This window comes from Corapipo altera, unplaced genomic scaffold, assembly GCF_003945725.1.
Source record: "Corapipo altera isolate COAL_440 unplaced genomic scaffold, ASM394572v1 53, whole genome shotgun sequence".
Classification (NCBI taxonomy): Eukaryota; Metazoa; Chordata; class Aves; order Passeriformes; family Pipridae; genus Corapipo; species Corapipo altera.
Window position 1 is genome coordinate 2,272,541 of NW_020884900.1, and position 27,776 is coordinate 2,300,316.

General features: G+C 37.8%; 1 protein-coding gene across 2 annotated transcripts in view; it reads right to left on the reverse strand.

Annotated features, from left to right (window-relative positions):
• Window positions 1-27,776, reverse strand: part of GRID1 (glutamate ionotropic receptor delta type subunit 1) — a 513,783-nt gene that overhangs the window by 25,507 nt on the left and 460,500 nt on the right. For both annotated transcript variants that reach the window (XM_027649514.1, XM_027649515.1), the window contains exons 12-13: window positions 27,185-27,323; window positions 6,896-7,091 (exon numbers count right to left, since the gene is read on the reverse strand). In XM_027649514.1, the coding sequence (XP_027505315.1) occupies window positions 6,896-7,091; window positions 27,185-27,323 (335 nt within the window). The remainder of the gene's footprint in view (window positions 1-6,895; window positions 7,092-27,184; window positions 27,324-27,776) is intronic.

Consider the following 27,776-nt stretch of genomic DNA (forward strand, 5'->3'; position numbering starts at 1 on the left):
TTTTATTTTTTAAGGGCATGCCACTAGTGTGAGTTTGTGTCCACTTTCTCCTTTGCCATCTCCCTGGCCAGTTCAGAGTAACAGCCAATGATTCATGTAGCCCCAAACAGTAACTGATATCTTAGTAAAAAATGTCATTAAAATCTGAAGTGTAGTATGAAGCAACTCCTATTTCAGGAGTTATTCAAACAGAAGCCACACTCTACTGTTAGAATCAGTCATTGATTTAGCTCACACAACTTATTATACCAGCATGTTCATAAAAATATCTTGCACTTTAATATCATTGTATGAAACCAGATCAGAGCAAGACTTCCATATCTGCATTGTAATACTGCAACTGGCTGTTTACCTAATCTGGTAATGGTGGCACGAAAGAGAAAAGAACAAGCAAATCACTCTTTACTGTAAGAATACCCCAGAAATGCTTCAACATCTACCAACACAGGGATGTGTACAAAATTCAGAATACCAAGGAAGTGGTTTCTCAAGGCATTTGGCCTATGTTCCACCAGCAACCTATGTGCTTGGAAGCCTAAAAGTTACTCTTCAAAGGTGTTTTCTGAATGATCAAGTAGCTATAATTAACTGGGTTTTTAGCTGTAAATCTCTGCATCTTCCTCTCTTCCCTTCCTGTAATGGGCTTCAAGGATTCCCATTTTACCCTCTGACAGCTGTGATGGTGCTGATAAACCTCCCACCTGGTGAGGGACCCCTGGCAATGGCCATCAGTCCCACTAGAGATCCTGGCAGGGGAGGACCATCAAAGGCCTGGTTTTGCACATCTCAGAAAGGTTGTGTTCTCTGGTAAATAGTGCATAGGCTTTTGATACCTACAACAGGAAACTGCAAGTTCAAGTGCATTAAAAATATGCACTCGTGGGAACAAAGACAGCAGCACTTGTTACTGCACACAGAATTTATTCAAAATTCATACTATCAGAGAACAAAATCTCACCTGATGGATATACAGAAACTGGACATGTGTCTTGTATTTCTCTAAGGGCTTTTTTGGTTGTTTGTTTGGGGGTTTTTTGTTGTTCTTGTTTTGTATGTTCATTTGGTTTAAAGAATTGTATCTATCTTCTGTTCTTTCAGAACTGCTCTGTAAATATGCTTTTCAAATTTACAGTTTAGAAAAGAACAACCCTGACAACATATAATACATTCCTCACCTATTTTTTAGTAATACTTGAGGAACACAGTCTTCCTCAAATATTCGATTTCCGTTACAATACAACGACTACAGGAAAATCACATTATTGATTCTATTTTTCAAGCCTCTGTTTTCTGTGTGTTATTTTATATAGCAGAGTTTTCTACAATGACTTTCAATACTGGGCAGTAGATCTTTTGTAAAAGTCTGCTTATCTTTTGTCTGCAGTGTTGCTATCCCAAATTACATCCTACAAGTGCAAGTGGTCAAAACCGAAGTCTACCAGCTCTCTTCACATCTATTTTATATATCTTTTTAATGACATAAATCATTCTATCCAACGTCATCACATCTGTAGAACATTATTTCTCTGACAGCCTGATCATTTTAGCATGAACAGGAATCTGAGTCTTAAACTCTTTCGTCTCCCAAAAATACTGGGTGTAAGACTGGTCCCCCTCTCTGATGCCAAAAATGAAATCTCTGAAGATCCCTTTTTCTTAAGAAGAGATTTGTTTCTTCCAAAGCTTCTTCCACTTGCTCAATCTTCTTCTCTGAAGAGTGGAGACCTCATTCTATTAGCGTGTTCATTGTGTGGAAAGTTTTCTTATAACAAAACGTTTAGTTGCTCTCTAAATTCAGCATCATTTCCTTCCCTGTTAATATCTGTTGTGACAGCTAAGCAGTATCATTTGTTCAATTTAAAGAAAAGCTGTCAAACTACAAAAAAATATGTGCAAGACACACAACTGCACACATACACATGTGTTTGAAGAATGTTTACTTTTTATATACTTTCACTAGGCAAGTGGTAAAAGCCAAATAAAGTCAAATCGACACTTATTTTCAAAGAAAAATCAACCCAAAACTTTTAAAGGTTTTTTAAACTTTTAATTTCTTTTTACTTGAAAGAATGCCTGTGTGCACATGTGCATGCCTCTTAGCTCCCAGGCCATAGGGAAAGTAGGAAGACCTGGCACTGACCTGTGGGACGGACAAGCAAGAAACACAACAAGCTCCCCAGTTGCGTATAACACAGATGTACCTACCCATGTAACCAAGTCCTGATCACAGTACAGCAAATATCCACATCCTCAGGCTCTTGTATTCAAAGCTCAGCCATCTAAAGCCTGAATTGTGTGGTTTTAGGGCCCATAAAAATGTTCTAGTGATCAGACATCATTGCAAAGGTAGAATAGAGAGAAAGCTGGTAAAAGGGCCTGTGGCAAACCCCAGCTGAGCATAAGTAAGATAGCTTGAATAAAAAATGACTGAAATTAAATACAGAATAATAAGCTAGATTTTGTACTTTAAATCTGTAATTGTCTTTCATATTTTGCTCTTTTGCTATGGCCTTATAGTGACTGCCAGCACATAGGCATGCTGCAGAACAAAACAAAATCACTTGGTTAAACGTTCAACATCCTCTTTATCAGAAAGCCAGCCAAAGCAGCACTCATTTATCCTGCCCAGGTAGAACAACTACTTTGGCTTACACCAAAGACACCAGATTTATTTTTAGTTTAAGAGACTTAAGAAAACAGATTTAAGAAAAAAACGACCCACCTGGGCAAAACTTATGTTAGAAAAATGTTTCTTCTTCACAATCCTAAAAAAATTAAAAGGCCAAAGAAGATTTCTTCCTAGACATAAGAAGGACTACAAAGGAAATAATACTCCAGGAAAGCAGTAAGCAACCTCATAATGTCACTCTCCAATGTGGAGGGACACAGAAGACCATTGTTCAAAGGGTCCTGGCTTACTGATGGTTAATTATGTTATTTCAAAGAAAGCATAGTAAGAAATAATAATAACATGAAAAAAACATTAATTCCAGATTAACTTATGAAGAAGCTATGATACTAAAGACACAAGTGCCAGAATAGTACAAAATTTGTCATTAATTTACTGCCAGAACAGAGTGTCATTGTGGCTGATCCCATTGTATGGTTGGTACCACAGAAATATCAAAAAGTGACTTTTACATGGACATTAGTGGAGTAGTTCAAAAACACGCTTGGATAACATTTATTATCTATAAAAAAATGCTTTAAGAGAAGCAAAACAGTTCTAATAAAAAGAAAGACATGCCATTTAATCCTGTTGAAATGTTTCCAAAATTAAAATAATTAAGGAACCACTACTGGATGCAATAGATTCAGGTTTAAGGAAGCATTTGCTTTTACTTCAAATGAGTCAAGAAATGGAAAAATTTATGAGGGTCCATGAGAACATATGGATGAACAACCTCAATTCACAATATAAAATTCATTATGGACAATAAATTATTGGAAAAAATAGTTTTTAAAAAGTCATATTAATTGAAATTTTAAATTACTTTTACTCTCAAAATAAGAATGAATAGAGGTGACTGCTCAATAAGATCAGTCTGATTTAATGTTTGCTTTTCATCTTCAGTCAAGAGAGACTTTTTGAGGGGAGCAAAAAAGGGAAGGAATAAATTCTTACTGTGCTATTGCCTAAGTCAGTGATGCATCCTTATTTTGTGCTCTACTTGGCTTTGTTCACTTTTGATCAAAAGTGATGCACAGGAAGAAAAGAAAGGATTCAGAGAAATTTTGGCACCAAATTGATTGGACAGGGGAACAGCCTCAACCAAAGCAGGGCTTTATAAAATGCAACAAGAACAGTTTAATTCTCGTAGGTGTATATATAGCAGATATGGCATGGGGATCATAATGCTTCATCCTTTCAAAGCAAAAATGGGTGCCTACAATGACAAAAACTACGGGTTGTTGTATATGTTGGTACAATCAATAATTACCCTGAAAACAAATTGCCACTGGGTATTATGCAAACAGTTTGCTGAGATGTGCAAATGGCTTAGAAATGCATGTGATTCCAGTGCAAATGTCCACCTGGGATGAGATGGTAGGAGTACTCACTGCATGATTCCTGGGGATCCTGGCTGGAGTTTGACCCAGAAAGAAACTTTCCCTACGACAGTGTTAGTCAATCATCCTCTGTTATAATACCGGAAAGCTCAAGTAGCAAAATAGTATTTTGTATGGACTGGTGATTTGCCTGGTAACCTGCTCTGATGCTGTGAAGAGGCACTGATGAATAGGAGGAGGTTTTCAAACTTCAATGACCTCTTTCAACTACCTTGGAGCAGAACAAAAGCAACTTGCCTCCCCTACCCCGGTCTCTGAAACATCTTCCCGTTGCTTAAGGGAGATGGTCGCCGTGGCTACAAGGACTGTGCAGGCTCTAAAGAGAGACCTCTGCCTTGGCAACTAAACACCTCAAAAACTCTCAGGACCTTCTTCCACTGCCATCCTTTTGACTTTCAGACAGTCAGAGGGAGTAGAAAAATCTCCGTGAAATGCAGGGAGATGGAATAGAGATAAACACCTGAAATACCTGCCTGTAGCATAAACAACCAGCACTCCTCTCTTTTGCATTGAAGTGGCATTGCTCTGTTTGTAATCACAGCTGAACTGTGACACTGTCTGAAGAAAATGGAAAGGAGGAGAAGGGAAGGGAAGAAAGGAGAGTAGCGATTTTTTTTTTATTTTTCATTGTGTCAGAGAAATCCTCATTCAGAAAAATGTTTTATGGATCTTTTTATTCTAGAGACATTTAGATTTCCCATTTCCTATAAAATACATTTTTAAGGCACGTTTACATGTCTTTCGTACAACAGTATGCGTTTATGGATGCAAACTCTCATTTCCTTGGCTGACAATTCTCCTTTAGAAAAAAACAGAATTTCTAGCCGTAATACTTGACATGGAAAACTCTTCTGTTTATTGAAAGAGCTCAGGAGCTAGGAAGAGTGACACTTAAACTATAAACACAACAGTTTAGTTGACAAACTTATTAAATATTAATCCCCATTTATGTAGGTGTCTAATCAAATGGTGGCCTCGGTCATCTTTGGGGACTGAAGTAAAATTTCCTTGTTGACACTAATTCAATGAGTTGATCTAGTCATATAAAAATCACCCTGTAATATTGAAATCAAACTTCATATGAAAAGTTATTATCACATAGATAAGATGAAGCTGCCAGTTCCATACAGACAATATAATTGGTATTCTCAACAGCCTGCCAATCTACAGTTACATTTCTGGCTTAGGCGAATCTAGCTATCGTAAATGGCAACATGCAGTAGGCTTACAGAATAAGAGTATTTACAATTTCATGGATAAAGAGCATCCACTGCCATAAGAATGGTATAAAAGAAAAAAGAAAAGTAAAATACTGTATGTTTTTCTGAGGTAAACTGTTTTATTATTGGCTTAAATGCTAGGGTACATAGAAAAGTACTTAATGTCTCCATTTCTCCTTTAAATGCTACCAAAATCTCTCAAAATAGAGGCCTCATTTTCATAAAGGGCTGAGCAGATCAAATAAGTAATTTAATAAACACACTGCAGACCTTGCTATTGCCAGAGCTCTCCCTTGTACCAAGGGAGAAAGGCTGCTGGAGCTGAGGGCAGAGGTCTTTAGGGAAGCTCAGCTGAGAGGTGAGTGAAAAGGCAGGGTGAACCACAACTTTTTACTAAATACTCCTATGCTGAGAAGACACAACAGTCTTTGTACAAAGATTTTGCCCCAAAGTCATGCAAACAGCTGGGAATCTTTTGCTAAAGGATAATGAATTGGGAAATGGGTTGGCTTGTGTTACTGTGTTCACCCTCCTTAAGGCATTGTAAAAAACCAGTAGATTTTGGATACTCTCCCTCTCACTGTTCAGAAAAGGTTTCAAAAATCCATAGTAAAAAAAGAAATGGAAGACTCAACCATATTATCATTTCCCACTTACAAAAGCATAAAGAACTAGTAATATATATTAATTCAGAACCAGTGTTTCACTGACAAGACTACATCTGATCAAACATTCACTGTGCTAATAATGGCTGTTAGCTTGTTTTTCGAAAAAAATCAATTGGCAGATAAAGAGGACACCTTTCACTAAAGAAGTAGCACATTAAGCTTACAACATGTCTGCATCCCTTCTGCTCCTGTACACGTGGTTTGATGTAAGGTACTATCTGTTTTTGCTGAGCTTCAGGATGGGAAGCAGAGGGGAGAGGCAGGCTGTGAGAGAGTGTGGACATTTGTAATGATCTGATCTGAACCAATACTCTTTATCACAGGACTTGGCACAAAGATGTAGGATTGCAAGCTGTTATATATCAGTCTTTGAATCTCACAACAATGCTCAGTTTCACAAAAGAAATGTGCAGTCTTATCCAAGAGAAACAAAATGTAGGTAAAAACACAGTGTCAGGCGAATGCATTTTTCAAAGTTTGGAATAAACAAAGAAAAATCTTTCATTAAATTCTGTTTAAGAGAAATGAGTATATGTTCTGTGAATCCCCTGATTTCCACTCATGTTTCCAACATACTCAGTTCATGAATGCAGAAAAAACACAAATGAGCAAAAGGACAAGAGTCAGTACCTGGATAATGTAAAGAATGATACTCAAAAAGGCATTATCAAAACTCCCAAGAAACTGAGAAACCTTATGACCAGATTCAAAGAAGGACTTACATACTGAAGACTTAGGCAGAGCTAAAGTACTTACTTCAAAGCCATGACACCAAAATATGATTCTTATCTGCCATCAAGGTACTAAAAGGAACTTTAGACATGAATTCAGGGTTTTCTTAAATGACTGTAATTTCTTTCTTGGAACTTAACAATAACTCCATAGAAACAACAGTGATACAAAAATTAGATGAAAACCCCTGTGATCCAGTCTTACCTTCCTGATGCCTTCAGAAGGGTTCGATACGCAATTATCTGCCCCATTATTCTTACTGATAGTCCTCCACAGTTCAGCAAATGTGTTATCCTGCTCCAAAGGGTTTGTCCCTTTTGCTTTAAAGTATTCATACACTGCTGAATCCCTCACTGTACCATAAGATATATCCATTTGTTTGGACAGATCCTGAAACGTTCTGAAATTCAAGCAATATTGAGATATTAGCATTACGTGTACAACAGCAAGATTTCATTAATTACAGGGTTTCTTTCTACATCTGTCATTAGTCAGAAAGGACTTACCCTCACCAAGTAACACTTGCATATCTCATTCCTTATAATACAAGAAAACCAAAAATTTATTTAATTGTATTGAGATAAAATGATCTTAACTATATCCAAGCTCTATTTCTCCCCAGTGAAGGTTGTGTTTTTGGACAGAAAACATTCATGTTAAATATTATGCCACCAAGATCACACAAGAATATAACGTGATAAACACTTACCTGAACACAAGAAAAACCTCATATTATAAACATAAACTTCCAGCCTCATCAGCATCACCAGAAATACCTTGCAGAATTCAGTGGAATTAGTTTGCAGTTACACCAATGCTCCCTCTGACTCCAAATCAATAGGACTGTTTTAAACAAACAAATAAAAGTCTCGCTTCCAATTTCCACTAAGATTCTCTTGCTCTCTCTTTTCACAGCCTCTGGTAAAACAGGCATTTTTCATTCACACACAGGCCTAACTTTCATTTACTCATCATATACCACTCTGGAAGTGTAAATAGGCCTCAACCTGAGTGGCTGTGAATGCGCAATTTATTTTCAAATGGTACAGAATGTAATTCACTCCTGTTTTACAGCCTTTTCTGCACTGAAAGGTGTAAATCACTGCCTGCATCAATGAAAACCAGACCAAGTTTGAAAACATTTAAGGTGGCATCACTGCCTTCAGAAGCAGCATCATAGCTCTTTTCCCCTTCAGACATTCATTCCCATTTCTGTGCCTTCCTCCTTTGCCCTCCAGTATCACTCCTGTGCAGTGCTATTTTTTCCATCTAAGCTCACATACACACACACAAACACACATACAACCACTGACCACCACACATGGTAGCAGGGACCAAACTAGATCTCAAAAATAATGGTTTATTTTCTGTTTTATAAACATGTGACTTCACATATTAACAGCATTTCTGATATGACCAACTAACGCTGTTTGAGATCAGTCAAACTAAAGCAACTCTCCCTGCCTCCCCTTCCACCCGTGCCATTTCTTTTTCCCTAAAACAATCTTTTAGAATCAAAGATTCCTCCTCGAAACATCTGAAAGGCCCACTCATGCCACCTCGCTCCCTGCCTCCAACTCCTGGAGCCACAGAAGCAGAACATTTTGCCTTGCACCTTGTGTAGAAAATTTCTTCACAATGCTCCTGAGGAACCTTCCATTGGCCCATGAGCCAAAGTTGTTTTCTACAGCTGAAGACTTGTCATATACAATATTTTTCTGCCACCATCTTCCCTGTTTCTCCGGGGAGATGCCACTGCTGACACCTCTCATCCCGGTAAGATTCCCTGTAACACTATTTAAAGCAAAGCAATCTGGGCATATATACAATTCTATATAAAAATATGTTGAAAACTCTTTTCTCTTCTTCACACATCTCCTCCAGTTCTCCAAAGTTTACCTGCAAAAGGGCCCCTTTGGTGGGACCCTGCCAGCTCTGTCCCCAGGCCTGCAGCTCAGCAGGGATGCTTCCCACCACCACTCCCCTCCCAAACTCTTCAAACTCAAAAGCTGCTTCAAACAGTTTAAGTGGTTTAAGTTCTTAAATTGTGTTAAGGACTTTTTATCATTTTAAGCTCTTAAGCAGCTTTAAGTAAGACTGTATGAACATTCTCTATATACACGGCACACTTATGGATTTGGGCTACCTCTAGGAGTTACATCAACCCCCAAACCTCCTGTTATTTCCCTCTCTCTCTATATGTAACTTTGCTGAAGTACAAAAGAAACATCCTTGAGGTTGTTGGAAATTCAAAATTCTAATGAAACATGAGAGATTTTGTGCAGGTTTACTTCTTTTTTTTTTTTTTTAAACAATTCTGAAAGGTCTATTCTGGCCTCCTAAATCTACAGGTACATTCCATTGAACAGGACTGGTTTTCCTCCAGTCGTGATCTACATGATTACATGCTGTATTTAGTTCTGTCTTTAGTAAGTTTCATCATATCCCATGGAATTACTTCTGTCCTAGGAATGGATGATCTGGCTGTTAAAAGACACATTTCTGTCTATTTTATGTATAAAGGACAAAGAAAGCTACTGGATACAAACAGAAGGGTTTCTGTGGCAACCTTTTCATACCAGGTTTGCTGTACAGATTTTGGCATGTGTAGGAGAGCATGTTTGGTAGAAGCACAGTAGCAGAAATATTTTAGCTAATATTCTTTAACACAAGTGTCAGCTGGTAACAACTATAAAAATACCTACTGCTCATACTGCCATTCTCTTTGAAAGTTTGAACATGAGAGTTTGGATATTTAAAAAAATAATTAAACCTGCAATTTTAATGTCATCAGTATTTTCTGTATCACTTCTACTGCCTCTAATACTTCTGAGGCTTTTACTCAGAAATGCGCCTTTTGTTTTAGCTAAATTGCACTTTATTGACAATCGGTTTTTTTGTTTTAGCTAAATTATATTTTATTGATAATCAGTACTGTACAAAAACACACTACATGCTGCAGCACAGTTTCTTCAATTTTTTAAGCATCACAGGGCAGAGTGAGCAAATTTTGGGGTTTAAATCAAGTGCTTTGTAATAAACAGACTACCAGCTCAGGTGGCAGGGAGGGAAGCACATTCTTGGCCTGGGTGTGGGGAATAAGGTGGCTACCACTTTAGCATTTCCTTGGAAGGGAAAATGTGGAGTACTGTGTGTCGTAAGGATTATAGATACCTTTCTCTCAGTGAACTGTTTGATGTATTAGAATGATTTAGGAAATTCTCCCATCACTGGAAATATCCTCTGAGAGACACAGATGGACACCAAAGGATACAGTGAGGGGCACAGTAGGTGTGCCAGTGACTCCTGTGGCATAAATTCAGAAGGATGGTGACTGAGAAAATAACCTTATGCCTTTACCAAATGGACCACTTAGCCAAAAACCTATTTCAGAAATTAACCTGACAGACAGTGGTCTAGACCACAGTTCTTCACTCTGAATAAAAATTATCTCTGAGCTGCTGTATTTCTGTACTGAAAGTGAAAGTGATGCTCAGCATCTCCATGGCTAGAGAAGTGATCAAAATATTTGGGCATGGTCAGTATGGTCACATGCAAAAAAAGATACTGAATAAAGAGGAATATCTCCTACTTTTTACAGGATGAAGTAAGATAATCACAAGTTCAGGTTTTAAAACTGTTATTTTAACTCCCTCAGATCTGTCATTGCCACACAAAATCATTCACTACATTTCAGATACTAGCTGTCTCTTACAATTTTGTCATTCTCTAAAGGCAGTTGCTGTCGTTGTTCTTAAGCTTTATTTCTGCAACCAGACGTTAGCTGGATGCCTCTGCTTTAGCCACTCAAATTCTCGTCTCACTTTCCTGTTGCAAAGATTTCATACAATTTAGCATATAAAATTATTTGCAACAAAAACCTGTAGCATAAGAAGATGCCCCATTAACCTTACCACCTCAATAATTCGATCTCACAACCCATTAAAGGCTCTCTGTAAGTGTGATTAAAGATAAAGCTAGTAAAGCAGAAAAAGCCAATGTTCCTCACTTACAGTTACAGGAGCCCAACTTCAATTTGTAGATAAATACATCCACTGTGTGATTGCTTTAATTGACAAGTAAATGTATCTGTGGTCAATCTGAAGAAAAAGGATATCTTTTAAAACTGTATTACCAGCCAAAATATTTAATGTCTGTAGTTTTGCCTGCTAGATCAACGCAACAATTGATAGCACTTCCCAGTGAAATTGCAATTACTTCATGCACAGTCAACTGAAAACTGTCTCTCCACTTGTTTTGTCTTTTAGAAACATAGTGACAGAAAACATATGCTGCAGAGGAAACAGCCAGGCAATACTTCTACTAGCATTTATAATTAGATCACTAGAAATAATTTCCAGAATAACAATACTGCTTAAGATACACTTTTTGGAGATGTTTTCTTACAAGTAAAAGCCTCATGTGGCTGTGGATATATAGACTAAAAATATGCTGCCCGTAGGGGTTTATTTTACTCTTCTACTGCTATAAGCCCAAGACTTCTGGATGGATAATTAGCGACAGACTAAATTTGACACTAGGTGCTTTGAGGTAACTGCTGATCAATTAATTCAACTGGAGCCTTCAGGATCATCAGATGTGGTCAAAGTATTTTTCAAAAAAACCCTCAGGTTCCTGATATTTCTAAAAAAGGAGGTTTGTTTTAAAATTAAAATAAGGTTTACTAAACAAAGAAACAAGGAAAAAAGTAAAAAAATTCTTGCTTTTCCTCATCCTTACTGTTCATATTTTTTAAAAACGTTTGTGGTAAGCTTCACATCTGAACTCCTGTGTGTAGAGTCTATTACTGTAAACAGGCCAGTGGTTGGCACCACGGTGTCATCCAGGAGTGGTCTTTTACACCACAATAACAAATGCAGCATTTTATCTTGACTTCAGAAAAACCATCATGGGAAAATCCTGACAGATTCCTGATTTAGAGGTAGTTTCTCCTTAGCCTTCACAGCCCACGTTCTGACACTGTAAAACTGAGGATATTTCCAGTCTGTTATTGATTACAGAAAAATAATACTTCAGCATTTCTGAATTCACAGTATTATTTCAAAATTATGCAACATTTTCCATGTTGTGCTCCTGTCCTCATTCTGACTTGTTGTGAGAACATTTCACAGCACTACAATTGTCAAAAAACAAGTATACATCATTCCTCTCAACTAAAATTAATTTTCTTAAGGAATGTTAATCCCTAAGCCATATACAGACAGCAAAATAAATTTACTGATTTTTCCAAATTTGGAGAGCAAGTTATGTTTTTCTTTTACCTTAGGAAGCCAGTACCCTGAGAGTTTTGCTCAATGTAGCATAACATTTTAGGTGATGGCTGCCATCAAGATAAAGTGTCCCACAGATGATGAGACTTTTTAAGCTGCTCTGCCTAAATGAAGCCTTAAAAATACATGCAAAAAAGGTATGGTACAAGTCCTAAATTTAAGTTTTTAAATACCTTGAAGCTACTTTTTTTTCTTTTAAGCTCTTTTTTTCTCCAAAAGTTAGGAATTCATTACATCTACAGAATTAAATATAAATACAGTTCCTAACTAAAATTATTTTCTCCACAGGATATATGAGAGGGAAATACCTGTTTTATGGACTGGGAGAACAGTAAACCCATTAAACTCCTAAGTAAAGATAAAAGTACCTGAATTGATCTGACAACCTTAAAGCACCAGTGTAAGCCCAAGAAACCTAGAATATAAAATCCTGTCTGAAGGGAGATTTATTTGATAAAGTCATCACCAGTGGAAAGCAATGAGAATTCTTAGAAATTGAAAGAGAATTCTACCTACTGCGAACTGCAGAAAAATAAAGAATTTTGAAACATAAAATTGATCAGAACTACTCCCTCCATGAATGAATTTTCCATGACAATGAGGACAAATGTCAAAATGGCATTAATTGTTGTTGACCATGTCAATCCACCCACTGAGACATGAACTTGGAAACCAAGCAAGCTTTGCCAGATCAGCAAATTTTGTACATCTCTCCAGTGAGAAAGTCATCTGCAAAGCTGAATCAAGGTTGAAGTAGTACTATGGTGGTGCAGACAATGTCTACATGAATGGGAGATTCTACTATTCAGAACCTCAGTTCTGTTCTGAGTCCTGATTAATTTTTATATCCAAAAAATACACGGTAAAGGATTTGAGCCTTCATCCGTTACTCACAAACGAACAACCTTTGGATCTCCAGTTTTAAGTAAAATTTAGGAGTGGTTAAAGCATGTCAAGACATCTGAAACAGAGTTCAAGCTTTCATGTAAAGACATTCTCTAGAGCTAGACTTCCAATGTTGAATAGTTTAACTGCTTGATGGGCTGGGAAAAAAAATAAAAATCCCTCTGTTATGGATATAAACTGCCACTAGGGGATGACAGTCACATTGACTTAGAGACTTGCTTGAAAAGCTTCACTGTCCTGCTGAATCCAAGTTACAAAAGCATAGGCCCACTTAAAAATGGAAGAGAAAGTAGCAGTTACTGTCTCTAAACTTCAGTGCAACTGATACTTCATAAGCCTTCAATTTTATGAGAAAAGAGTGATATATTAGTTGAACAATGAGGTACCAATAGAATTGACCTACAGGTCTAAAAAGTAAATATCCTTTAAAAAAAAAATTATATATCTATGGATTTTCAACATTTGTTCCAAGTCCATACAGGAATGTTAAAAATACGTGTTAAATTGGACATACATGAACTAAAAGATGGGCTACTTTAAAGATTATTCTTAGTGAAGCGAATAAAACTGTTCAAAGTATTGTTAGAATGGCAGCAGCCTTATACAGAGAATATTAAAATGAAAGTAACTTTATCTCCACACCTAATAACTTTAGACTTCAGAAGAATTGGGTCCATGGTTTTAATTTGTACATCTCTGACTTTCTTTGAAATTATGAATAATCAAGCTGAGCTCTTAAATCAATTGTTAAATTGCCAGCTTCTCTGTGGAGACATGATCAAATCCTGCATTGTTCCATTTCACTGCATATCAAGTCACTCTAAATGTTCTTAATTCTGTCTCTGTGCAGTGATATGCAGAGCAACAGATACCTTCAGTAAAATCTTAACTTTACCAATTAGAGGTAAGTCCAGTAGAAATAGAAAGCAGCACTTGCATGCCTAGTATACATTTTGCTGGCTCAAGTCCTTCACCAGCAAATATATACTGTTTTATAGTTCATATAAAACTCATTTTATCAGCTCTCCATGAAAAATACCATCCATTTTAAACAAAAGCCTCAACAGAAAAAACCTCATGGGAGTTTCTACAGGGGAAGCCATCAGTATTGACAGATTAAACTGCACTGAATCAATGGAGTTGCAGCCCTTCACACCAGGACTGAACCTTTCCAAATCACAGGAGGAGACAAACAGTGCAGACAGTTAAGGCTGTGTCTTCTCTTGTCATCATCAGTGGGGCAGGAACAGCTGCTACACAGGATTTCAAAGAAGCAGGATTTCCTCCAGTGGAAAAAACAATCAATTCACATGTCACAGAAAATGTTGCCATGTCAACTACATACTTTATTACAGCAAAACCAAACAGTGATTAAACTCCTCAGCAGGTAATGGCACTTCAGTAGCTTTTTTCATAGTGATAATGGTCATTGCTGCTAATGTGGTGGCATCTACGAGACCTTGTCTGGACTGGCACTCACGGCCTTATATGACGTCCAACCAAAAACCAAATGCAACATTCAGTTATGGATTTACTGAGGAAAGAAAGCTAAAGCCAGCTTTATTTCTGCCACAGGAGGAGGGGGCTTGCTACACATTCTGTGTACCGTGTGTGATGGAAACAGTTGTAGGATCAGGGTCCTTTCTCCCCTGCTGCCCCAAAGAAATTTCCTTTGTAGGCTACCTAGCAGACTTAACAGGTAGACCAGTACTGCTCAAGGTTTCCAGGATTGGAAACAAAAATACAAACAGTAAGAAAAATGCAAAACAAAACAGCCAAATAACATGTACACAAAATACTAGAAGCATAGAACTTGTAGAGTTCCAAACTAATTTAATTTCTTTTAAATTACTCCTACTAGCCTCAGTTCCTAACATAGAAAGTGAAAAACAAACAAACTAAACTAAACTGTCTTCTTAACTCCTCATACAGAAATGATTTCCCTGTTTTCACTGGGACTCTGTTCCAGCAGAGCTACTGCACGATTAATTTTTAAAAGACAGGAACAAGTGGTATGTATACCCACTAAAATACAAAGACAGTCAAGCCATTAATAAATGATACACTGTCATGTTTACGATTTTAATAGTAAGTAATTACTAGCTACACACATTGTATTGGCAAAACATTTGTAGGATTTGTGTACTTTCTAAGCGTCTGAGATGCAGCAGAAATACGTTCTATTAGCAGCACTTGAAATCTCACGTTCTCCTTAGTGAACCCAAAACAGTCTTAAGCATTTTTGCTAAAGCCAAAGTGTGGAGAATGTAGGACAAACCCACATACAACTAGGCTGTGTCCCATTGCTCACAGAGCTTCTTAGTATCTTCCAGCAGTTTATTTAGGAAACATGTCCACTTTCCAAAAAAAGACTTAACAGTATTTCTGGCTGTGAGACTCAAATTTGGATCCAAAAATCAAACTGGATTCTCGTCATAATCAGTAAAACAGGTTCTTCTGTAAACAAAATTAGACCCCTGGGTATTCCTATCCATTGCTATTTCTAAATGATGCCCTCGGGACCACCGTGGCAACTCGAGTCATCTGCAGTGATCTGTACGAGTGCGACTTGACTTGTCGCTGGATTGTAGAAGTTCATTTTGCCTAGAGCTGACACTGGCTCTGCTCCAGCACTGCACATAAAGAAATCTGTTAAACAGCTAGAAATAAGCTAAACATCTCCTGATTGCCAGTCCAATGTTTCTAACTATACTTCCAAACCTCCTTTTCTCCAAACCTCCTCCAGGCAATAAAAGCAGAAGTCACTTATATTGCTGATTTTTTCCATTAACTAGTGGGCTTTTTGTTGTTGTTGTTTGGTTTATTTTAGCTTGATGCTGATTTGTAAGTTTTTTCTTTCTGGATGTCCTATATTTTCTTAATTGTTATCATATCGTAAAGAAACCATGATGGTCCTCATAGCAGAAGTTACGATTACTTTACTTGAAATGTTTTCAAAACCAAAAAATTGCATATAAAAAATTCCACTAATAGTGGGGGAAATGGAAGGTAGTTTCTGAGTGTATGCATCTCAGAGGTGGATCCACTGGTGCCCAATAGTTTGTGATCTCTGGATGGAGTTTCTGTCATGGCCAGGCACTTTACAATTCTGTATGAGTTCATCTGATGTTTAACTGAGGGAATGAAGTCAGAAGGCAGTCTTTCCTTTGTATTTACAGGAGCCATTTACAGGACCCCTCTTCACACCCCATTTTTCCATATTTCTAAAAACTTAATAACCTTGAGATATTACCCAATTTGCCCATTGTGTTTGCATTTTAACATTGGAGAGTATCTGACTGACAAAGAGACGCTCAGACTGTCTAACACATTGGACTACACTCAGACTGTCTAACACATTGGACTTTTTTTTAAGATGTAGGCTTGGGTTTTCAAAATCAGGAGCTTTAATTTGTGTGCTCAGATCCACATTTAAACTACTACATGACTAGGCAGATTTTCAGAAGAGATCAAGGGAAGTTTTGCACAGCAGTACTTAAGACATTGGCAGATTCAGTTAAAAGTCTGGAAAGGGATTCAGAGTAGCTATGAGCAGTTGCAGTCCATCCTGAAAATCCAAATAATCAGTCCTGCTAAAATATCTGGATTCTTCTGAACTCGTTACCCACACTCCACATCCCATTCATCAGTGAGGAGGAAATTAAAATGCAAAGAAAAGGTGAAAAATCTCAAGAGCTTGTTGCGTGTTTGAAGCAAAGAAGTACTCCTGTTTGGACTATCTTTGAATAATTTTTTTGCTTTACTTTTAAACTACTTTGCCATTGTGGCCTTTCTCTGAGTAGCTCGAAGGGTTAAACATGTTAATTAAAGAAAGGTATTCTACTCCTTAAATTATTAATTAAAATAAAAACTGCAGCTGGTGTTTAACAGCAACTCAGTCCCAACGGCAGGTTTTAGTCACTTCACCTAAATCAAACATATCATAAAGTTGGCATGAAAATCATATCGTCTGAATCAAACACATCTGGCAACTGACACATGCTTTTACCTACAATGAAAATAACAGACTACCTATATTATATATGCAGATGCACTTTAAATTGTTTGTTATGCTGATGTCTTTTACCACTCACACTCGGAAGCTAAAAATCCTAATGAAGATTAATGATTAAGATCGAAAGGCAAGAAATTGCTTTCTTCCTTTTCAACTGGTGTTATAAGTACTGATAGCACTGACATTCTGTTTTACACTCAGATGGCAAGGAGTAGCTTTTTAATTAAATAGAGTGGGGAACAGATAAGCTTGGCATCTTGGTGCTGGCTTATAAAGTCTTTACTCGGGGTTAGTGGTACTTTATACAATGACTGTTAGGATATCATTATATTGTGAGTACTTCTATTAAAGTCCATGAAATCCCAGTGTGGGATGAGGTCCTACTCAACTCTTTATTAAGTCTTGATTTATCAGGAACCGTTGCGTGTCAGCAGCCTCATGTCCAGCAGGTGGAGGGGCTGGGTGCGTTCATATCTGTGAAAGTTACAACGTAATGCTGGAAAACAGCACACACCCTTCCCTTAGAACAGGGAGCAAAGCAGAAGCTATGGATGTCGACAGAAAGAAGAGAAGACAGAAAGGCTCTGAAGAGGCATCTTGATTGCTAGAGCATGTGCTGCATACTCCTGGGAAATCAAAATATAGGACTCTTCATTAATACTGAAAGCACATATAGCATTCATCAGTTATTATTGATGTCTAAAGTGCACATATCACACATGCATATTTTAAGGTCTGGAGGTTCACTTGCTTGTTTCTCAGAGCACTGCAAGCACGTAGTATTTGGTGTGCTTCCCATCGCATCCTGATGGACAAAAGGGTAAACAGAAGAAGAGACATTGCCCTTTAGCCTCTCCCTCTTCTCACCCTGAACACAAGTCTCACCTGAATACTGAATCTCATACTAGAAACACTGAAAGCACCACGTCAACACCAGCTAGCTGTTCTTTATATTGAGATTTATTAGTTTATTGGGTAGCATAACTACATACCTTGAAATATGAGCTTGGGTATTGCATTATTGCCACATGCGAAAAACACAGTGGTTAACATTCACCCCATTCTAACTGATGGTTTTCTATTCTTTTCTAGATAGATATGACTATTCATAAATCAATTAAATTACATCAGTGGCATATTCTCTTAGGCTGGTTTTAATGGCTTATAAGGCAAATAACTTTAGTGCACGTAATTACATTTCTTTTAATGTAACAAACTTTGTCAGCTGTACCAAAATAGCTTTTATAAGGCAAAACCATTCTCTCTCTCATCTCCAGATGAGCCTGGAAACACTCCTGTGTTATATTATAAAGTGGGCACACGTGCAGAAGAAGAGAACATTGCTCAGTAAGGCAGATGAGCCCAGGAAAAGGAAAGAACACATGCAACCCTTCTCTTAGCAACACAGTACTATTTCCAGAAAAGTTTTCTTTCTCTTTAGAAAATCTTTTGCAACACAAGAACGAAGAACTAATAGGAATGCAATCATGGTAATAAAGAGTAGTATCTTAGTTCCCAGGGAAACTAAAAACAACTAGTTTCTTTCTCTCCTGAAGACCTATAACCCACATTGGTTAAAAGTGTTTTGCTCGTATTTTTTGATTGGATTTGTTTTTGGGGGTTTTTTCTACATACACGGGAATAATTTCTAAATTTCCTTATAAAGATGTTCAATTTTTAAAGCCTTTTCTTTAAATGGCAATTTTACAGATTTCCACCTCATGGCAAGAGAGTCTATAAACATTCTAGAATGTAACAGAACAACTTTTATTTCAGCATATGAAACACCATCCTATGGATCAGTTGAAATGTTAAGAGTGTAAGGTGTGCGAATGAATGATCTCCTATCATGAAGACATTTATAAGGCTAGTAGCTATTTTAGATTTGATAGATTTGAATGGAAATGTCAAAGAGAAAATAACCAGATTTAAAAGTGTTTGCAAGACAATGGAACTCACTAACCTGAGGAGGAAAACCCAAACAAAAATGTAAAAATAATACATTTCAAAAGACCAGACTCAAAAAACTTCAAGAACTGGAGGAGAAAATCTCTTGGGGTGTTGCTTTAAAGATAAAAGGCTACAGAAGGGCTGGCAATTCCTGGAAGAAACCATATCAAAGACACAGATGCAACTATCTTAACATGAGGAACTATTAAAAACAATTATAAGAAGCTGTTATACTGTCAGCAAAAGCTCTTTCAGGACATAGTAAACCAAAAGCATTCTCTCTCTTGAGTGATGTCAAAGACTAAATATGTATCCATACTACAAATGCATGAGAATTGTACAAATGCATGGGAGGAAAAAAAAAAATAAGGTAGGGAATCAAAAATAAATCCTCCTCACAACACCAGTGAACTTAGCTTGTATGATTTAAGATGTCACTGCAGAGGGCCTTTGACTGAAGTTCCAGTGTCCAGAGCAGAGCTGGTTAAAAGACACATTCCTGTACCCCAGCTATTCCACACAAAGTTTGATTTGTTTAATTTATGGCTAATTTCATCAGTGTAACGTGAAACAGGTGACTGTACATGGAACTCACCAAAACTGAAATTCTTACCTTCACAACCTACAGCACAGGCATGTTCAGCCTTTAGTCTCTGAGAGAACAGCTACTGAACATCAGCTTTTGAATTGCTTGTACGAAACTGAACTTTTAGGCTACAAGGAGGTATGATCTTTACTTCATTTTTTGCAGCAGGCTATCAATTCAAATCTTGCAATGTGAAAGAAGGTCCATCTATGTTGAGCCCAGGGCTGGCCATGGCACAGTGGCACTGGTCAGGGTTAGTAACCAGCCATGTCTCTGGGAGGACAGCTGGGCCAGCATCCTTCCCCTGCCCCATCGGGAAACTTCCCTTCTTTTCCCACTCCTCTCTCCATCCAAAATAATCTAGAGAAATAAACAATTCAGTGCGCGTTCCTTGTACTCACAGTCAACCTGCTGACATTGAACACATGGTAATGAACAGAAGGTGGGAAAATTACTTTTGCTGTCAGGTGGGTGAGAAAAATCTGATGCTGAACAATCATGGTACAAGAATGACAGAACCACTGCTCATGTGGGGATGTTTGTGAGGAATTGTGCAAGGTGAGAAGACATTTTTTACATGAGAAAATGAAGCATTTCCCAAAATATTGCAGATTAGCAGAGTTGGAAGTCCATGCATTTCCTGTCTGAGCTGACAGCAAGTAAAAAAACAGGTACAATTTTCCCTTCTTAAAAGTCAGTACACCGACTTTCAGCTTCATCTCATGGTTGGAGTAACGAACTTACTGTGATTAAACGTTTACTAATTATTGGTAGTTTTGTGAATGCAATTTATTTGCTTGTTCTGGTTTCAAGGTTGCTAGATGGTCTTCAGGGATGCTCTCAGAGAGACCTGACTCTGGAAAAATTGGAAACCTATGTAGTAACATGCACTATCTTACCCTCTAACAGACAAACCTGCATGGCTTTTACAGTAAAAGTCACGCTAATGACTCTGACTAGGACAGATAAATGATACAAAATACAAGCTATTTTACAGGGGGTTAATTTTGTTTTTTTTTTTTTTTTTCCTGGCAGCAGCTTCACTAGCAAATATCATAAAGATCTTTGTATATTTTCAGGTTCTACCTGCCTCTGAGAGTGTTTTTTTTTAAATACTCTTCTGACAAAGATATATATACCACAGTGGTATGTGACAGTCCATGTTTGTTCAAAAGAATAGCAAACATGGCAAGTAGGCAAATACATGTAATAGTATATTAACAGGGAAAAAGAAATTAAGTAATTTTGCATTGTGGGTCAAGGAAATATCTGCCTGTTACAGCAGGAAAAAATACTAATGCTTTTGCAGAAGTGAAATTCAAATAGATGAGCAAACATGTCAGCCTCTTTAATGCTTTTTCTTCACACAGAGTCATTTCCAAAACAGAATTCACCGTGAAATTTTTCTTCTTACTCCTGTTTTAGTCTTTAGAAGTGATGGATTGAGCAGTTAGGAGATGTCTGAAGCTTTAAGGCTGTTTCTATTTGATTTGTTATAGTAATAATTATTTTGCTTTTTTAATATCCTGCTATATTTGATTGTATTATCAATTCATATAAGACATTAAATTAGCTTCTTTAGAGACAAACAATAGAAGTATAAATATCCTATTGAGCAAAAATCTTCTATTACTGCATTTTGCACTGTTTATCCCTTAGGAGTCAAATAGAAAATATAACGCAACAAAATAAGCCAGAGGTACTATCCTTGTAATAAAAAGAAGCCTCATACTGCAACAAAGAAGATTTAAGTCAGGGGCCAATGTGATTTAATGTATGCAGAAAGCATACAGCTACTCAATGGGCAGCCACTGAATAACCCATATTAATGTGAGACAATCTGACCCAAAAGGAGACTCAATCTGAGCTGAGAAGAAACTATCAGATTTAAACCACTCCCTGTACATTTTGATGGGCTGTCATGAGGGTTGTTATTCTTGCTAGATTTTCATCCTTTCAAAGCAAAAGAAAAAAATAATAAAAAAAGATTTTATTACCTGCACAGATGGTAGATTTTACTAATGTTATATCCAAATCATTTTCTTCTCTAAACTGTGCGTGCATTTGAATTTTAATGCCTCAACCCACCTAAGTCACAGAACTTCTCAGTTACAGGAACAAATGAAGACTTGCTATGGTATAGGTGTTGTAAAAGTCAAGTTGGAGAGTTACGGAATCACAAATCTCTTGGATTGCCATTGATCTCCAATATATGCCACATTTTTAAGGGCAACTGGAGAGATGGAATGCAAGCTTGAGTTTTAGCTGTGCATTCTCATTTTTCTCAGAAAAAAATGTCCTTGGGAAATATTTGCACTTAGATGATTGCCTGCTTGTTCAACTACAGGACCAATTAGGATCCATTTTAAGCTGTGGTCGAGTGGCATATGCCAACATTCAGAAAGCTTTTTAAAAGGCTCCAGACTCTGTGAAGCCCTGGGTTTCCCAGAAGTACCCACTGGGCAACACCATCAATAGAAGGGAAATGAAAAGACAGACAGTGGGGGTTCTAGCCCTGGCAACAGCACAGTGCCTTGTCCTGAACAGCGCCTGAAGGCAAACGGCTGGCAAGCTCTCCCCCTGAGCACAGGCTGCAGAGCATTTCCCAGGAAATTTTATCCATGCACTCTAAACAGGGAATGTTCTGGAAAGGAAAAAATTTTGAGTTTTTGTCCTTGCTCATTTGCTTGCATCCTTCTTACATCCTTTTTTTACCTTCTTTTTTTTTTTTTTTTTTTTATGGATGAACTTAATCTAGTTATTTAGTGATTGAAGCATTTGCTCACAGGCCTTAAATAATAACTGTAATTATTTTTTATCATGTTCTTTCATACATGCCTCCTGCCAACGTGCCTGAGGTGCTGCACAGACACCACAAAACATAGTACAAATTAAACATAACAAACAATAATGCAATGAAATATTTAAAAAGCCACGTATAACATGAACAACAGAAAGGCTGTTTTCAAATACAAGGAATTGCAAGAAAAAATTGCTGAAAATACAGAGGGAGGTTCTTGCTGCCAACCCTATCAAATTCACTTAACTACAGCAGATGAAACCTTTGTTCATTTCCCTCTAGTTGGTATCTTCCAAGTACTTTCCTCATTTTCTTTTAAAATATTTTGAGATTGTTTCGGTTTTGTATGCAACCCAGAAAATCTATCTGCTTTAATACCTGCAGTGCTACTATAATCATTTAAAGATGGCCATCATCTTTAAAGCAGCTAAACTGACAACATGCCATATAAGATAAGAAAATATTAGTACTCTGTTATGCAGAAAGAGAACCGAGAGAGAGAGGAGGCTAAGCTTGCCAAGATCAAACAAAGCGTGTGGTAGAAAAAGAATTTGTACCCAAGTCTTCCAAGTGCCACCCTATCACCCCAACTAAGCTGCAGTAAATCTTCAGCTGCCACCAAAACACAAGAAATTTGGGGATTAAAATGCAAATAAGGAAATCCCAAATCATGAAACAACAGCTGCAAACTTAAAAGGAGACACAGCATGCATTTGTATGCAGTCCATGAATGCATTTATATAGATGCCTGTCAAAACACCCATAGCACGTACAAATGTTAAGGATCAATTTGATAAAATCTTCAATTTAAACTCTTTTGAATTTGCAAATACAATACTTTTTAACGTCCTATTTTTTCTTGCTTGATTCTTAACCTATTGTCAGACAAGCTCTCCAAAACCTGCACAGTTTCAGAATATCTGTGCAGCCATTGAACTGCGTGTTGTCTGCTTGTTAGCAAGAAATGAGGCTGGAATGTAAGTCACTGCTAATTAAACTCATAATTACAAATGGAAGGTCAGACAGCAGATCCAAGAGCTGTTTGAAAATGTAATAAGACAAAAGAAAGAACAAACTTGCATGTAATAATTCGCCTTACTTGGCAGACTGATCCATTAGAGGACTTCTCAGCTGCATATAGTACTGAAGGCAAATATTAGAATAATAAATGCAAATTATTTGGGTTTAAATGAGTTTGTCAAGGATTAGCACAGGCTCTAAACATTACCTAGATTTCTATTTCAAAACAAAAATTGACAACTACTTATTTACAAAGTTAGAACATGGATCACAGTTTCCTGGTCTGAGCTCCAAAGCAGTTGCCACCACCACATTCACACAAACAGCCTTCCCTGTTTTTTATTGGACTGGGTAATATCTCACTCCTCTGCCCATATGTGGCCAGGAAATCTACTTGATGTTTCCCTGCCTTGCCTGCGAATCTCTACAAACACAGAAAGTCTGAGCTAACCATGACATTGCCTTTGCTCACTTCTTGTGAGTTTGAGGCAGAGAGAAGGTGAGAAGTGCAGAGTTAGTTTGGACAGAGGGATTAGAAAAGCAGCATTAAAAAGAGCAAAGGGGAGCAGAAGCACAATCTGCTAGAAACCAAAAATGGAGGACAGTCAGGGAAGGTTCACATTGTTTCTTGCTAGACTTGATCTCCTGAAGGGACAGAGCTTTTGATATGGGTCTTAACCTCCACATTCACACCCTCCCCACCACCGTGGGGAGGCACGTGCTGCCATGCCAGGCCAGGAAGCCAGTGCCTCCTCCTGTTAGTGAGCATATGATGAAGCCCTTGAGGATTTGGGAAAATCCAAGGAGAAGGATGTTTGTTCTTTCCAAGATAGGTACATCTCTTACATGGGATTTGAGCACCCGGACTGCACAGCACCCAGGAACCTGTTTAGGATTTAAGAAGTATCTTTCAGGAAACAGAAATACAGGTGGTATATCAAAGCTGCTTTCTGTCATGCCTCCTGCTCTGGGTAGTTCACCTTTCTGTGAGGCACAGGGAGCCTCTAAAACTCATGGCAGGGTGGAATATTCTTGTGAGACTTAACTACACCAGATTTAAAACAAAAATTTATTCACCTATGAGCAGGTTTTCATCTGACATTCTAATTCTAAAAAGCTGCCTTCCAACAGTTCAACTTTGCTGCAGCAAAGTCTCACCAAGCCCCTTCTAATAAATATCATTTATGATTTCTATGACATACTTGTTTTTGCAGTGAAATTGTAGAGGCAATGATCACTGGGTTGATTGACACCTAGTTATTCAATCAAACATACTTCTATTTCACTAGTCACAGACCACACATGCCAAATTTGATGCTGAAACAACTTTTATTAAGCATTTTGGAGAGGGCTTGGGAAGAAAATCAGTCTTGTAATGAAAATCTTAACTATGTAGCAGCCACTGCAGCACCATAATACTTATTTCTCTCCTGCTGGCAATTGAGCTGCAGCAGTACTGAACACCAGAAGACTTCTCTATAGAAGGAGAGATAACAGCACACATTTACTGAAATGATGGAGGTTGTTTTTTCTTAACAATGGAAGTATACACAGATGAATTTGGTAGCTCTCAGCTGGTGAGCAAGTTTTCACTGTAATTCATTGTGCCTCTTTGGGTGGGAAAAATGGATTTCACATAAGTATTCCTTTCTGGGTTCATGAAAGATATAATGTGGGCAAGCTGAGGGCAGAGTTAGAGAGGCAAAAATAGCCACTCCACATCATATGATGCTGAAGCCAGTTAGTAGTGGGAGCTGAGACACAATGAATTCAGGTAGGGTAGTAATTTACTTTCTCAGGAAAATGATTTGCTCTAAATCTGACAAAACATTTTATAAGATGTTTCTCCTAAAGAGTAAGGACATGAAAATATCTTCATCATAACTTAGAGATGGATGAAGAGAGACCTATTTCTTTATCCCATTTCCTCTTTCCTAAGGTAATCACAGTTTTCAATGAGACAGGTTAGTCCAGACCTCTTTCTCTCAGAGTAGCAGCATCTTTGAGAAATTATGCAAATTTTGTAAAATAGCCATAGGTAAGCCAAGACAAGCCAGTCTCTTAACTGTCTCAGTTATGCCAACCAGTGATCAACTCTGAGGGTATTCTGACAGTTCCATTTCAGATTACTGCAGGAATGATTTGGGTACCTAAGCCACAGCATCCAGGACCACTTTTGACATCTCAGGCAATATGAACAATCCGCATTGTGGCTGACAACTCCTGATGGAGACCCCTGACCTTATAGCTGGAGCACAGGCAGTGAGCCTTATAGCAGCTTAAATTACTTTTGGCATTTATGGTTTGGCACCTGAATGACTCTACTGATGTTTTCAAATCATAATAGAGTGATTTCTGCCTCCTGTATCCTCGCCTTGTACAAGGGGATAACAGGAACCTGCAAAGCAGCAGGTACTGTTAGATATAGAAAGGCATTTCATTACCATTTTCCAGCTGCATCTCTAACAGTAGAAAGGTGCCTGAGTCTTTGCTCGAGAAACAACACTGAGCAGTTCCTTTACCCAAAGAAATTCTCTCCTTCTCAAGATTCTTAGTAATGTCCTTTAATTTTAAAAAGAAGGGAAATCAAAACCCCTTTTAAATGTTGTAACAGCTCACCCTCAAAGGCCTCCTCTAAAAATTCATAGTTCTGGCTCTTAAACCTCTGTCTTTTTTTGGAGATTCCTCACGTAATTGCACTCCAACTTTTGTCCTCCTCTGAACTTTGCTGAGTTTTAGGAAGTGCTAATTAGCCCAAACAGAAAAACTCTTCTGCAACGAAAGAAATAGAACTTTCAGAATTTTTTAAGAACATCATTTTTTAAGCTTTCTGGATAGCTATTTGTGTCTTGGTTTTCAAGAGCAATTTATTAATTGAGTTTAACTTTTTCCCAGTACCTCCAGGCCTCACACATAGATTTTATTCACACAAGGTTTTATTCTGTACAATTTCTCATGGTATTTCCAGATATTGCTTGGAGTACTTATTTCTGTTACTGTTAAGATCCACTTATTTTGGCCAAAGTAACAAAATTAATTTAAACCCAAAGCTTGTTATGGTTTTGGGCAGGCTTTATTACTATTTAAAGACTATATCCATTAAAAATGTTACATTATCTGCAAGTACACATTGACAAGCTAAAAACTGGAAATTCTGTTGAACTCAGATTTATGTGAAATGCACTTATTCATGTCCTTCTGTGCAGATACCACAGAGAAGGCAAAAGCAGCTTTTTAAGCACCAGCCTCACCTCAGTGACAATGCTTCTGTTTCAGGAGGCAAGCATAAACATTCAGTCCCAGTCTTCCCAATGCAATCCCAAAGGAAACCAACAACTTAACTGTGTCATCCTCTAGCACCTGAAATCCTTGGCTCAGAATTTTCTAGGAGGAGAGTCTGTGCTGCACTGCCACCTCTCCACTCCATCGCCATCAGATCAAACATGAGCTATCAGGCTCTTACCCTGTCAGTTCTGAGTGTGAAAGACCAGTGGCCCTCCCAGTACTCTATGCCAGTATGAAGCTGGGAATTTTGTCCACGTTTTTGTGAGGGGAAAAAAATGAAAACACTATTTAGCTTTTAAATTTGATGAAAAACCCCCAAGTTACATACACACACACACACACACACACACACACACACACACACAAATCGCCGCCAAACAACCAGGAACATATGAAAAACCTCTCTTCTGGAAAAACACACAACTGAAGTGCCATTGTCCCCTCCATGCACTTGTCAAAACTGCTTGGGGGCTGTTGGAGTGAAGGTGGAGAGGGGGAGAGAAGAGAAAAACAGACACAGCAAATAAGAAGAGTATTTTATTAGAGAGTTATCTCTTTCTTGCAAGAATGAGTGCTCAAATGGATAATACCATCCTGTGAAATCCAAGTTTATAGCTTCATGTTAAGAAGAGGTTCTTACCTGATGGGATTATCCATCCTTGATACTGTGAGAAATGCTGCTAAATTCGCTGTGTAGGAAGAGCACACGATAAGGGTGAAGAGCCACCAGCTTCCCATTACAATGCGCATTGCCACAGAATTGGCAGTGGATTCACTCCCTACAAATAAACAGAGAAAATAAGGGTCTCTCAGCAGCTTCCATTTACAATCACCCTCTGCGAGCCCTGTTGTGTTAAACTTTGTTGGAGCTCCCTCTCTGCTCCCCCTCCAGTCCTCCCTTTCACTGTGGAAAAAGCATTGCTTCTGTTGAGACTGATAATTTAAAAGTATTTTCACCAGTCAACGTCTTACCCTAGACAGTGTTCTAGAAAATCATCTTTCAACACATTTTCCTTGACAATTATTGAGGATCAAATCTAGAGAACATGAAAAAAGTTCTGAATAAAGAAAGTTGAATGGTGAAGCACAACTAATATGCGGGAATTAAATAAATTACAGTGCTCAGAATATAGTATGTTCTGTTTTCAATTATAATTTTAGAACTGGGGAAAAAAAAAACACAGAGCTGCCCAATGTTTTGCATGCTATCTTTGCTTTACTTAAATCTGCAA